The sequence below is a fragment of the Nothobranchius furzeri genome, chromosome 2 (genome assembly GCF_043380555.1).
Source record: "Nothobranchius furzeri strain GRZ-AD chromosome 2, NfurGRZ-RIMD1, whole genome shotgun sequence".
NCBI lineage: Eukaryota > Metazoa > Chordata > Actinopteri > Cyprinodontiformes > Nothobranchiidae > Nothobranchius > Nothobranchius furzeri.
In genome coordinates, this window is record NC_091742.1 from 59591466 (window position 1) to 59605739 (window position 14274).

Here is a 14274-nt window from a genome sequence, read left to right on the forward strand (position 1 = left end):
TACACACACACACACACACACACACATATATATATATATATATTAGAGGTGGGAAAAATGATCGATTCTAAGATGCATCGCGATTCAGCCGTGCACGATTCCGCATCGATGCAGCAACGTGACATAATGAGATTCTCTCCCTATGTCGGGGGTCGGCAACCGCGGCTCTGGAGCCGCATGCGGCTCTTCCATCCATCTGATGCGGCTCTCTGTGCTTGTAAAATAATGAATGGATATTTAAATAAAATGCTTTATATTTTACAGCATTAATTTTGCATCTGTATGCCAATTCTAAATGTAAAGATTGTCTGCGTAAACCTGAACAGCTCCAACCCGGTCTTACTGTGAGACCGGGTTGACGCGTCACGCTTGTGCGTAATCATAAAGGCGCATTCTGAGCTGACGAGGACGTGAGATTCTGGGATTCTCCTCAGCTCCTGGATGTGTCGCCACATTGGAGACAGAAACAAGCGCTATTCAGCCAAAGTTTCATAATCAGGGAGCATTTTCTAAGTGTCAAGTCTTGCTTCAGTCGGAGGAATCTGCATGCCCCCTGGTTGTGCGACGTGCTCCAAGCCCCTCTCCACAACTTCAGCTCGCTGTGCGCCGTACGTACGCGCTGACAGCGAGCTGCGCTGAGCTCCTTGTCCAGCTCAGATGGGAATCTTTTCTTGAGTGATTTAGCTACATCTGCGCGAAACGAATAAAATGTCAGTTCATCTGCATGCGTCGGGGTAATTCTTTCTGTTCTTTCTCCGTCAAAATAAATAGTCAAAAACGGGAACTATCCGGTCAACACAACACAAGCCCTGCTTTTAACTGTTTTGTTTTCTTGTGAAAATAGTTAAATTTAACTTGATTACCACCAGAGCCAGGCGCACTGCGCCGTTATCTCCGTCATTGTAAATGAGGGAATAACAAATTGATCGGATCCTTTTCTGACCTTCTCCACCTACAAAGTTTAATTACAACAATCAAACGTGACAGAGCCTGGATTTGTATTCTGAACAGTCTAAACATGTTTTAAAAGAAACGTATGACAAAAGTGGCACCTGCTCAGTAAAACCACCAACAGGGTGAAAAATATCAAAATATTGTAGGCAGAGACGGGCTACAACTTCTGGATCCACTTTATATAAATTGTTTTATTGATTATCTTCTTATGAAAGATAACTCTGACGTACACGAGCGACCGGTACCGGCTGCTGTCTGAGGGTAGGCCCCGCCCACAACGCCGCGGCTGCTGCAGTGTTTTCTTTACTGTGGGAAACGGGTAACAATGGCTCTTTGATGGGAACAGGTTGCCGACCCCTGGTCTATGTCTATGCGAGGACAATAAAATGTTGAGGTATTACTTCTGGGGGCAGAGTTGCAATGACATGCGCACTGCGTTGTCCTAGAAGCAATTGGACAGGGATACAGGGCCAACATTACCAGTAATCAAAGATGTACCCGTTACATTTAAATCGGATGTCTGGGCTAATTTCGGTTTTGGGATCCTGGATGTGAAAGAATCACTTAACACAGTATTTGTTTACTATTTTTAAGTTCAGTAATAGTCTATCTTAAAGCTGCTCTACCGAAAACATTATTTCTTATATTATTTAAGCAATTATATGCAGCACACTTTAAAAATTATTACTCACTATAGTGAATAGATGAATGTTCTGTTTTTCAGGGATTTCAAAATCAAAAAGAAATTGAAAACTATTCTACTGCTTTTATTAAGTAATGAACATTTTTGTGTGAAGAATCGTGATGCATTTCAGACTCAAATCGAATCGTTAGGCAGAGAATCGGAATCGGATCGAATCGTGAGGCAGGTAGAGATGCACACCACTAATATATATATATATATATATATATATATATATATATATATATATATATATATTTATTTATTTATTAGGGATGTGAATCTTAGAGCAACTCACCATTTGATTCGATTCCGATTCTCGGGGTGCTGATTGGATTCAGAATCGATTCTCGATTTAAATTGATTCACAATCAATATTAACAGAGTGTCAGTTCCAGGATGAACTACTTTGTTGTACAAGTTAGTTAAAGCTATGGGACATTTTTTATTTTACTTTAAACTGGTCATGCTAAAAAAATAAGCTAATTTACAAGGTTAAATTAAGTGATTCTAAAACTGTAAACAGAAACAATCTTTTGCCCAAAAGGCAACATTTATTTTTGCTTACCTTGTAAAATATAACAAATCTTTAGTTACCTAACAGTAGCTTTGAAAGTAATACAGTCAAATACTTTTTAAGTATCTGTGGAAACAAGTTTAACATTTGAGTCCTCAACCTGTTTAAAAAAAGTACCTCAGATTTCTTACAAAGGAAAATGTTTTCTCTCATTTATCAATAACTTCAAATAAACACGAGTAATCCTGAGTACTCACTTATCAACTTAGAAAATAAATATGAGAATATCTCAAATTTCTGAGTATGGAAAAAAATTACATTCTAGTGCCCTCTTATCAGCAGATTCAAACATAAATCATCTCAATTTATGGGACCACAAAAGTAAACGGAGTACTGACTCTCCTAACAAAGACCAAAAAAGTGCATCTCAAACCTGCAACATGCCAAATATTTCAGTTCTTGCAATCGATTCAGAATCTTTTTAAATAAGAATCCCGATTCAGACTTGAATCAATTTTTTTCAGCACCTCTAATATATATATATATACACATATATATATATATATATATATATATATATATATATATATATGTATATATATATATATATATATATATATATATACACACACACACACATGCCCACACACACACACACACTGGTACAATGAAGTAAAACACAACATACTACTCAGAACAGTCATTCCAGGTTAAACGTCTTAATCCGTCCAATGGTAAACAGACCTGTTGGTATTTTGCCAACACACACACACACACACACACACACATACACACACACACACACACACACACACACACACACACACACACACACACACACACACACACACACACACACACACACACACACACACACACACACACACACACCTTAGTTTTTTCACTAAGCTCCCTGGGCACAATAAACACAGATTTCTTTTAGACCCGTAGGATAAAAAAACTAAAATTCAACTCTGAACGATCCAACTAACCAACAAACATCTCTACTTCTGAACTAAATTGTGAGTAAATTGTTTAATAAAGTGGTAAAACTTAGATGTAAAATATCAACAGTAGAAATTCCCACATACAAACAGCCGTTAAACAAGCATGACATCAGAGGTGACAGGAACCAGCTCACCTCTCACCTATTTCTGCTCCGTAGAACAACAGCATTTACATCATCAACAAATCTCATGCATAAACATATTTTTTTTTATTTCCTAAAAGCTGCCTGACAACAACCGTCCAATCAGCTGAAAGGAAGGTGGTAAATGTGTCTGCAGTGACTTGTCTGCAGGCGCTCGTCATAATTCAACACTGTTTGATTAAAGGACCAGTAAGGCAGGTAAATGTAGGTCAAGAAGTGTAACAGTACAGAGTGTTCAGACAGCAGAGCCTTCTGTTGGGAATGCTTTATCCTGGAGCGATCAGCCTTGCCAAAGAGGTTGTTGTTTTCAGAACCTCTGTGTGTGTGTGTGGGGGCTTGGATTGAGCAATAGATTAAATTTAACAGGAAAAGCTCCAAAAGTAGCAGAGAAAATATTTGGATCATAAATTTAGCCCTGTTGTTGTTTTCTTAATTTTAGCAGAATAGAAGAAAAAATATGATGTCATCACCCTTTTTGATACTAGAGTGAAGAAAACTCCATGAACAGCAGTAAACATGGGGAAACCGTTCAAATAGTTCATTTAATTCTCTTTTCTTCTGCAGAAACAGATGAGATTCCAGGTCTGATCTGAATCATCTTCTTGTTGAACACGTGCCTCGTGCTTGGGTGATTTCTGTGTTTTGTTTGGGTTCGGGGTAGGAAACATGTCTCTAACCAGCAGATGTCCCCATCTAAAGGACAGGGTTTACATTTCCAGCTTGAGGCTCTGATGGTGCTTCTGTGTTTGGCTTCTTTAGTGATGACTTGGTTCTGTTCTGCTGCAGGTCGGGTCGGTTCTGCAGCAGCCAGACCAAACATCAGCATTAACATCAAACTGGTGTTCAACAGAAAATTCAAGTTTCAGGGTTGAACGTCTGCATAGACCTTTACAACCCTCTGATTAAATCAGTGATTTAGCAATTCATATGTTCTGACTTGTTTTAAAAAAAGAGAGCAAATGCTACGTCAGAGTGCAGTCAGACCCGTTAACCCGATGTTCTGGAGCAAGAAATTTAAAAACACTTAACAACGTTTCACCCCAGCAACTGAGAGTATGACAGCACCAGATTTTCCAGTTGCACTAGCTCTTTTTCTTTAAACATCTTTGGTGTGTTCTTGCTGTGCTGAGTTTCAAATTCCATCTTTCAGTTCTTTTTAAAACACAGAAAGGTTTTATTCACCTGCAACGTTTCGTTTGTGGCTGCAAATAAATTCGAAAATAAACTAAGGAAGTGACGCCACCATCGGCGTCAGCCTGATGATGTTTGCAGCTGCAGACCAAACGTTGCAGGTAAATAAACCTCTTCTGTGTTTTAAAAAGAACTGAAAGATGGAATTTGCATCAGGTATAGAGATTGAGCCAGATCCAGACTCCCATGTCAGAGAGGTATCTCTCAAATACATTTACTTGTAATCAAGCAACAAAAATGAGACAAACCTTATATTAATGCTTGTTTTTCTTTCATAAATCTGATTAAAATGAGTGTTTAGGAGAATTTTTTGTGTGAACGCATTTGTGCATTTTGTGTAAATAATAATCTACTCACAGAGACAGATGGCAGCTAGGATCCTCAGGCCACTTTCTGGAGGAAAGCAGGTGGGAAAAAGAGGCTGGAGGACATAGTTGGAGAAGGTCAGGGCGATGACGGCCTGGTTGGTCGGATAGATGACCAACACAGCGATCCACAGTCTCAGAAACCTGAAGCAAAGAAGAAAGGGGGTGGTGTGTTTACTGACCTGTAACTCTGGCACTCGTGTGACCTCTTTATGCTCTGTCTTTTCCTGAAATTCCCATCACTATTCATTAGTGATGTAAGAAAATGTCGATTATGGCAATATATCGTGATATTTTCCCCAGCGATATTAAATCGATATTCAAAAGCTGTGTATCGAAAATATCGATATCACAATATATCGTGATATATTTTCTTGCAAAAATGTATCGATATTCAAAAGTCGCGTATCTAATTTTTGGAAGAATTTACATGGAAACATTTGTGTATTTTCTTTTCTTGTGGTGCAATTCAAACGCCGACCACTAGTTGGCAGCAGTGTATAATGGGTTTTGTTTCCACCATTGAAATGTAAATCCCTCTGTTATGGTTAAACATGTTAAGTATCAATTTGGACTGTTTATTGAATTTTCCTATAATAAATTTAGTCTAAAAAATCGCCACTATCTTCTGACTGAATGTATCGCAATATATCTTGATATATTGTATCGTCTCCCCTGTATTGTAATACGTATTGTATCGCCAGAATTTCACCAATACACATCCCTACTATTTACTAGTATGAAAGAAATTCAAAATGCACTAATCAGTTTAGCATTTAAATTTAAACAGTGTAAGATAGAAATGAGAGAGATCCTTCATTAGATCTGTGAGAAACAGCCCATCTGCTGCTGTGTGATGAGTGCTAAAAGATGGAAAGAAGCAGAGAAAGAAACCGATTTGTACTGTAGAGTCGATGAGAGGAGAGATTACTGTAGGATAAAGCAGGGTGGAGGATTTTATGAAACTTAAAAATACAAAATCAATGTTGATTTATACCCCAAATGTTAATTTATACAACAAAAGATGTTTTTATTAGGAAAATTTATTTATTTCATGCACTTTACAAATGTATTAAACTACTTCACCACAATATTTAGAGAGATCCTGCTCTTTCTGATGACTGAATTGCAGATTTGATATGTAATTAGATAAAAATCGTTTATCAGAATAAAACATGTCAGAGTCCAGAGTAGCAGTGTATAGTAGAAATGATCTGACGTTGTCAAACTGTCAACTTCAGGGTTCATTTCAAGATCCTGGTTCTGGTCTATAGGGCCTTACATGGACAAGCACCATCTTACATTGGTGATCTTCTCAGTCCCTACACCCCCAGCAGGTCCCTGAGGTCCAGTGATCAAAGCCTACTGGTTGTACAGCACCAGGCTAAAGACCAAAGGTGACAGATCATTTGCTGCTGTGGCCCCCAGACTCTGGAACTCTCTCCCCCTGAGCCTGAGATCAGTGGACTCAGTGGTCTCCTTTAAAAAGCAGCTGAAAACTCGCCTGTTCAGGCTTTGGTGTGACCTTCATCACCACTCTCTCTTTATTCTGCTCTCCCCACCTATTCCACCTTCCTCAGGATCCACTGATTTCCCTCTTTCCTATTCACTCTCTCTTTCTTAACATTTTTTCTTTTAAATCGCAATTGCTTATTTTTGCTCATTTTAAATATATTTTTAAACATTTTCTAAATACTTTTTCATATTTTTACATTTTTTTATTTTTTGTTTTTGTGAAGCGCCTCGTGATTTTTATCTTTTCTTTTTCTTCTTCTTCTTCTTTAATTTCTGTAAACTTATTTTAATTATTTCCCAAAAGTTTAGCTTCAAGTGTGTGATTTTTAAAGTAAAAGCTGGGAATCAAAGCAGAGGATAAATACCAACATACAATCTTCTACATTAATTATTTTAAAAATCCGACTTCCTCTTATTTTGATATTCCTGCGTGACAGAAGCGCTAAAGCTAGCGTATAATGCTTTTTGTGCTTGCTAATGGTGAAATGAATTCCATGTGCTTTAAAACTGACACCAGCATAAAGGTTTATAAACACAGCATTCATGTGAACTACAGTAGAGCTTTTGAGATGAAATCTGTTTTAGAGCGACAGCTCTCCAATAAATCTCTGCAATGACTAGCCATTAGCTTATCAATCTTTTTTGTTTCTGCAGATGTTCAAAGAGTCTTCTACAAGATGTAAGATAACACTTGTTTAAAATGTTCACACAGAATCTGATTAAAAATGGCTGAATCGTAGCTTTAAAGGTTTCTTTTTGGTAAAAAAAAAACTCAAATGAAACTAAACGTAACCTAAAGATTGGAGCTTTTATTTCTGTTACATGGTGTTTTCATCATCAAATACAACATTAATCGTAACATCTACATCCCTCGAACAACCCATACGCATAATTTCCTCCAACCTGCTGCATCCGGTGGACTTTGAAGTTACGCACCCTGATCAGTCTGAAATAACAACGGTTCTTTGTTTTTGAACCATTGTCCAATCATATGTATGCTTTTGTGAGCTAAGCTTCTCACTGCCGCCGTAAGTAGATGTAAATATTTCTGCCATTCTATTAAGAGGCTTAAAGGAACTCCACACCTACAAACATTCGAGGACAAAAGCTGCAGGAAAATAAAAACAAACATCCTTTGAACAGAATTTATTTGTGCTCAACAGAGGGCACGGGGAAACACTTCCAACCAAGCATCTGAAGACGGGAACTACAAAGTCTTTACGTTGATGTGAATGGATAGTTGTGCTACAAAGAGACCAAAAACAATCCATGGCTGTTATGTCTGGACGAGTTCCCCTCCCAAAATACACATATAATATATATTCTTGTGATAATTGGACAAAAACAATGCTTTGGTCTGCGTTTACAGTGTGAAGACTGTGTGCAAAATCTACGCAAACAAAGAATATTGTTTGTTTTTACAACTATACGTGGTTCCCAAGCTTTGACTGCGATCACTATGACCTTCGGGCCTCCGGATTAACGAAGGTCATTTCAGTTCATTTATTTATTTCACGTCAAACATCTAAAATCAAAACAAAAGGCATTCAGAAAGGGAGCAGGAAGCAGCAACTACGTATCCAGTCCTGTCCCAATTTAACATCTCTTAACTGGGATGAACAGTAGTTTCTTAAAATACTTATTTTTCTTTGGACTTTGGCTGTTTTTTTACTCATCTTCTGCCCCGTACATGATAAAAATGTACTATATCATATTTGCAACACTTTTTATTTATTTGGACCCCTGCCTCTTTAACAGGACTAGTACATTCCTGTCATGGTCTGCCTCCTGCGTCTCCCTCACGTGTCTCCTTGTGTTCTCCATCCCTCTCTAGGTTTTTTACCCTTAGGTGTTCCCCTCAGGTTTCGGTGTCTCTGTGTGTCCCCAACCCCCTCCAGGCTCTCTAGGTTTCCCTTACGTTTTTCCTTAGTCACCTTTTATCATTAGTCTTCTGTTAAGTGTTTTATCTAGTCAGTTTTCTCCCTCTGGTTCATTTTGCTCCCTTCCCCATTTTTAGGTCTGGTTTCCTCCCCTGCTCCGTTGTGCTCTTCCTCTGTTTATTGGTCTCACCTGTGCACAATTCCCTAATCACCCAGCCCTTGTGTATATAACCCTGTCTGTGTCCCAGTGTGGTGTCGGTCCATTGTTCGTGTCAGCGTTGTTCTTGGTCCCCTCTCTAGGTCTCTAGGCATTAGGTTTTCTCTTGGTCTCTAGGTTTCTTTGCACTTTGGATATTTTTGGACTTTGGTTTTCTTGGACATTTATTCCTTAAATAAAGGATTTTACGTTTTTCTACCTGCCTTGTGTCATTCTGGAGTCTCTGCATCTTGTGTCCTAACCTCCTCCTGGCTCACAGTGTGACAATTCCTCAATCTCCTTCCATCAAAATGTGCACAAGCCTTCTGCCTCCTTGTAGAACAGGGGTGGGGAACCCTGGTCCATCGAGGGCTGGTATCCAGCATATTTTAGTTTCAACCCTGCTTCAAAATACCTGATTTCAATCAGCAGGCAATTAACAGGCTTCTGCAGAGCTTGATGAGCTGCTGAATAGGTGAATCAACCACAGAATCAGAAGTGTAGGAGCAAAGACGTGCCGGATACCGGCCCTCGAGGACCAGGGTTCCCCACTCCTGTTGTAGAAGATAGAAGTACTACACATAAGTGCCAAATATATTTTTATTCCTGTTGTAATGTTGTATAATTATCCAATAAAACATATTAGATGTTATATAACTGTGGCCGGGCTCAGCCTTAGAAATAGGGTGAGGAGCTCGGACATTCGGGAGGGACTCAGAGTAGAACCGCTGCTCCTCCGGATCGAAAGGAGCCAGTTGAGGTGGTTTGGGCATCTGATCAGGATGCCTCCTGGACGCCTCCCTGGGGAGGTGTTTCGGGCATGTCCTGCCGGCAGGAGGCCCCCGGGTCGACCCAGGACACGTTGGAGATGTTACATCTCCAATCTGGTCCGGGAACGCCTCGGGGTCCTGCCGGAGGAGCTGGTGGAGGTGGCCGGGGAGAGGACGGTCTGGAGCTCCCTAGTTGGGATGCTGCCCCCGCGACCCGGACCCGGATAAGTGGAGGAAGACGATGACGACAACTGTTTAACTGATAATAGCCTACATTACATCAATGTTGAAAAACCTCCAGATTTTTATTTCATGTATCAGGATTTAAAGAGGTAACAGAACGCTGTTCTTGTGTTATTAAGGCACTTAGCCCTGAATCACCCTGAATCATTTACTCATAGAAAACCCAATGAATGAATGACTAAATGCCAAAACTCAAGATAAAACCTTTAAAGACCCGTTTTATACATCAGCTCTAGCTTGTAACTTACCAGCCAGGAACTTTGGTTTTAGCTGTTTGTCACAGAACACAGTTTGTTTCTTTATCTTCAGCTGAAAGTGTAGAAAAATACCCAGTCCCTCTGGGCTTACTAAAGTATCTTTGAATTTGAACTGAATTTGAATACCACAATTTGACACTGAATAGCTATTCAGTCCAGCAATAGGATTCTCAAAGAGCTATTTGCTAAAAACTTGTGATACAGTTAACAATCTCTTTAGGGTTTGTTTCTTTTTTTTTTTGTTTTTAAAGACTCGCCTTTCTTACAAAACTAATCTGCAGTAGACTGTTTGCCAGTAAGGGTGACCTAACAAGATATTTGTGAGAAATCAGCTATATTCAAAGCACATTTACTAGATTTTAAAACAGTCTAAAAGGTTTAGCTTGACCAAAGTTTAGTACTCTGCTTTTTGTTTGGAAATTTCACAATATAAATGTAGAAAATAAAAATAAAAATGTGTTGGTATGAAAAATGGTATCCTTTATGTAACTAATGATAAAAAAAGTGAGAAATATGCATCTGGTCAAAACTGATTAAGTAAAATAACTCATTTTTTTAACACACACAGTGGTCTCTGGCATAAATGCCTTGTGAGTCGATCTCTGTGGGAAAAAAAGCTCTAGCGCTCCTGTGTCAGAAACTAGAAGTTAGCTGGAGGAGAGGGGAGCAGATGATTGGCTAACAGCAGCGTAACTCTACCACTGACTGCAGTTGCTTTGCAACATGGATGCTTTATCTCTACAAATAACACAAGCCCGAAAGAGTTCTGCCGTGCAGTGGAGTTGCTAATGCTAACAGTTAGCTTCTACTAGCCGAGATGTTCTTCGCTGTTTCCTGGATGCTAAACCAACAACAGCCTTTCCTGTCGCGAGTCAATAAGAATGAGTACATGAATGATAATTTACAGTATTTTGCACGATTGACTGACGTTTATAATCTGAGTGTTTCCTCGTCTGTTTTCAAGAAAACAGACGATGAAGATGATGCACAAATTTGAGAAGAAATATCCAAAATATGTTTAAAGGTATAATTCTTTCTCACTTTTCTATCAGCAGATGTGTCTAAAATACCGCTTCAGCGACTGGACGTGCACACTCACCCAGCCAGTCCACCGAAGATGTCCTTCACATAGGAGTAGTCTCCTCCTGATTTGGGAATGGTGACGCCCAGCTCAGCGTAACACAGTGCTCCTATGGCAGTGATGAGCCCCGTGATGATCCAGACGATCAGAGCCACGCCCACAGAGCTGGCATTCTCCAACACGCCCTTCGGACTGACGAAGATACCTGAACCAATGATGTTTCCTGAGATGGAAGAAGATAGGTGCTTTTAACGCCAGTTTTATACTACAAACAAGCACAAATAAATGTAGCATCCGGTATTCTGCTACTTAAACGGCTTGGTAGGTAGGCCTGAGAAATACAAGAGTGATTATTAGATTAGGTCCGTAAGCATTGTTACAGTTTTGGAAGGAAACACTTCAGATGTGCAAATTGATAATGAAACAATAGGCCCATCACACTTGTGCATGACCCTCACTTGTTTTATCGACACAAACTCTAAGTCAGCCCAGTCTAAAGGTTCAGAGGCCCAGGGAGCTGATGGACATCTTGATTTTAACACACAAAGTACTAGGGATGTCCCGTTCCAATATCGATATCAGAAGTAATTCGATATTGGCCCAAAAACACAGTATTGGATTATATCAGACGGCATCAAAAACCTACGATATAAGCCGTCCATTAAGGTTCACATTTTTGCAGCCAATGGTAAAGTAAAAATTGTCATTTTTTTCTAACTTACTGTTATTGTTTCTTGTTCTCTAATCGAGTAATATCACTTGATCAAGCCTTTCATACATTCCACACTACAAAATAGGTTAAAGTATGTATGATTTGTGCTGATATCATATCAGATTGATATTGGTATCGGTCAATACTGAAGGCTGCAATATCGGCATCGTATCGGAAGTGAAAAAGTTGTATCGGGACATCCCTACAAAATACACACCAAGTACGCAAATTAGACAAAAAACATACAGAATGCCAGCACAGAAATGCAAAAAAGGCTACAAAAAGGTGACACAAACTATCACAATGACACAAAACTTCCACAAAGATACATAAATGGACCATTTGAGACGAAGTTTTGAAAATTCTTTCGAAATGTAAAAATTTCAGAAACAAAATGAGTGAAAAGTAGGAAAAACAGAAATCTCAAAACACTACAGTACACTTAATTAAAAAGACTGGACAGAAAAATGATCATAGAGATTTGTAAGGGTCAAACTCGGTCATAGAAGGATCAGAGTGGGACTTAAAAATTGGTTCAAAGTTCTGTCAAAAGTCCAAAAACTTTTCTACATATTAACACAATCCACTTATGTCTTCAGATCAGGAAAAAGCATTATGACATGAAGACAGACTGAAGTAAAACACGTAACCAGAGACAATAAATGAGCAGGCTCAATGGGGGTGGTGGGGTGGTGGTGTGTAAAATGCTGACTTTGCACAGTTCTGAGGAGATGGAGCAAGACAGAAGGCGGGGTGAATGAGTGCAAAGAGGTGGATGCATATGGGGGGTAATAATGTCCTGACAGACCTGATGAGCATCAGAGTTCAGTTTACACAAAAGCAGAAAGCTGGAAATGACGGTTGATTAGCCAAGATGAAAGAACGTGTCCCTCTGATAGAGCTGAGGTCAGAGTTCAAGAACATCCAGTCACGCTCAGGGTTTACTGTGAATCACCAGGATCTGAGACTTCATGAGCGGGACAATTGGCTCAGGCGCAGTTCAAAGGTCAATGCTACAGTTGCTTAAAATTTCTACCACTTATATATCCTACATATGTAAATATACAGTCTGGCCATGACCCAACCCAGTGGTGGGGCGGAATCTACGCTTGTCTTTCAAACTGTCTTTGCACACAATTGGACAACACTTGGACCAATCAGAGCAACAAACAACACGACGTATTCAACAGTCAATAAAGCAGTTAGCCATACACAGTTGAAAAAGAAGAAAACACATCTGTTTTCTAAATAAATGACTTAAGCACTTCTTTCTGCTCATGTTTCAAAGGTCTACATTTCTAGACTAGGTACTACTGCCAATGAAGCGTAGAAGAAGATTTCCAGGTGTCAGCGATGCAATGTTTTAGAAGATATATTGGCTCAGTAACGTTATTGCTTGTGAGTTGCAGTACCACTCTACAACAATAGAGGTGAGAGTGGACCAGCGTGCAGAGCATATATCAACACTGCGGAGAGGTGACACTTAGGCCGTTTATCAATACGCGTACTCGCCTTAGCTTGTGTACTCACTTCCTTGTGAAAAGTCATCAACAATGGTCTGAGTACTGTTTCAATCCTGAGTACGTATCACAATGAGTCGTTTACATCTTACTTATGAACCATAAAATGTGAGATTCCATAGAAATATGAAATATCAATCTGATGGATCTTTGAATATTTTATCCAGAAGATCAGAACTTTTTATTGCAGGGATTAAGTGACACTTCGTATTAACTCCAAGGAAAGAGAGAGAGTCAGGTTTAAAATAGTTAAGAAATTTATTTCTACACAATTTAAACAAGACCAACTTTAACACTCTGTGTACTGATGGACTAAGGTGTAGTTAGAGATGAAATGATGATGGTGTGTGTGTGTAATGTTATTATCAGAATTAGCGGATCCGGAGAAGCATTTAGTTCTGAGTGGGAGTGAATGTTTCGCTCTAAACTTTAGTAGGAGATTTATAACACACATGAAACGCCATCTGTCGGTCTACGTACCCCAGGGGAAGCCTCCGTTAGATCCAGAATGTCGAGGTCCTCTTGGACCCTCTTTGGTACCGAAGCCGGTAGAAAAGCAGCGGTGCCGACCAAACTAGTCTTGGAATGCTTCCAGGTCACGACAGGTTATCACTGGCGTCAGCGAGACCCTGAAGGGGTTGTGAGGTTCAGCTTTTATTCTGAAGGAACCGTTGCGATCAGGTGTAACTTGCAACAGATTTTATCCAGCTTGTCGAGGTTCTTTATGGCTGAAGAGGAAGTCCGGATGGCCTGTCCGAGACTTCTCTAGAACGCTTTAACTAAAGAAAAGGTGGCGTGGAATAGTTTTTATAATTGTCATATTTTGGTTTACTGGCGAATCAGAATTTGACTTGCAAAAGAGGGTTTATACAAACACCACAGAAAACCACGCCTAGGGTCAGAAACGACGGTTCTGATTGGATCAAACAAAAGGAAATGTGTCATGTGACTTTAGCATTACGTGTCATCAGTGTCTAGTGCAAATGTCCAGGATTATAATTACTTGTAAAATATTACTGATCACAGGATTATGATATCAAGTACTAACATTGTCATTTCACAGATTGATTGATTGAACATTGGGCTCACATTATTATTGGTAATAACAAAGTTGTTGAATATATATTTATCAAAATAGTTCTTCGTCTTCGTATTGAGCTGTAAAGAGGTGAAGCAGCTCAGATGAGCAGAGTGCCTGAAAGACCTTGGCCACTATCTCATGTAGTCTCTGCTCGAGCAGA

The 14274-nt window shown here is 39.4% G+C and overlaps 1 protein-coding gene across 1 annotated transcript in view; it reads right to left on the reverse strand.

Moving 5' to 3' along the window:
• The window catches only part of slc7a8a (solute carrier family 7 member 8a), a 29059-nt gene that overhangs the window by 5330 nt on the left and 9455 nt on the right, over nt 1–14274 (reverse strand). The window contains exons 2-3 of the mRNA XM_015946787.3: nt 10820–11024; nt 4852–5003 (exon numbers count right to left, since the gene is read on the reverse strand). Coding sequence (XP_015802273.3) covers nt 4852–5003; nt 10820–11024 — 357 coding nt within the window. The remainder of the gene's footprint in view (nt 1–4851; nt 5004–10819; nt 11025–14274) is intronic.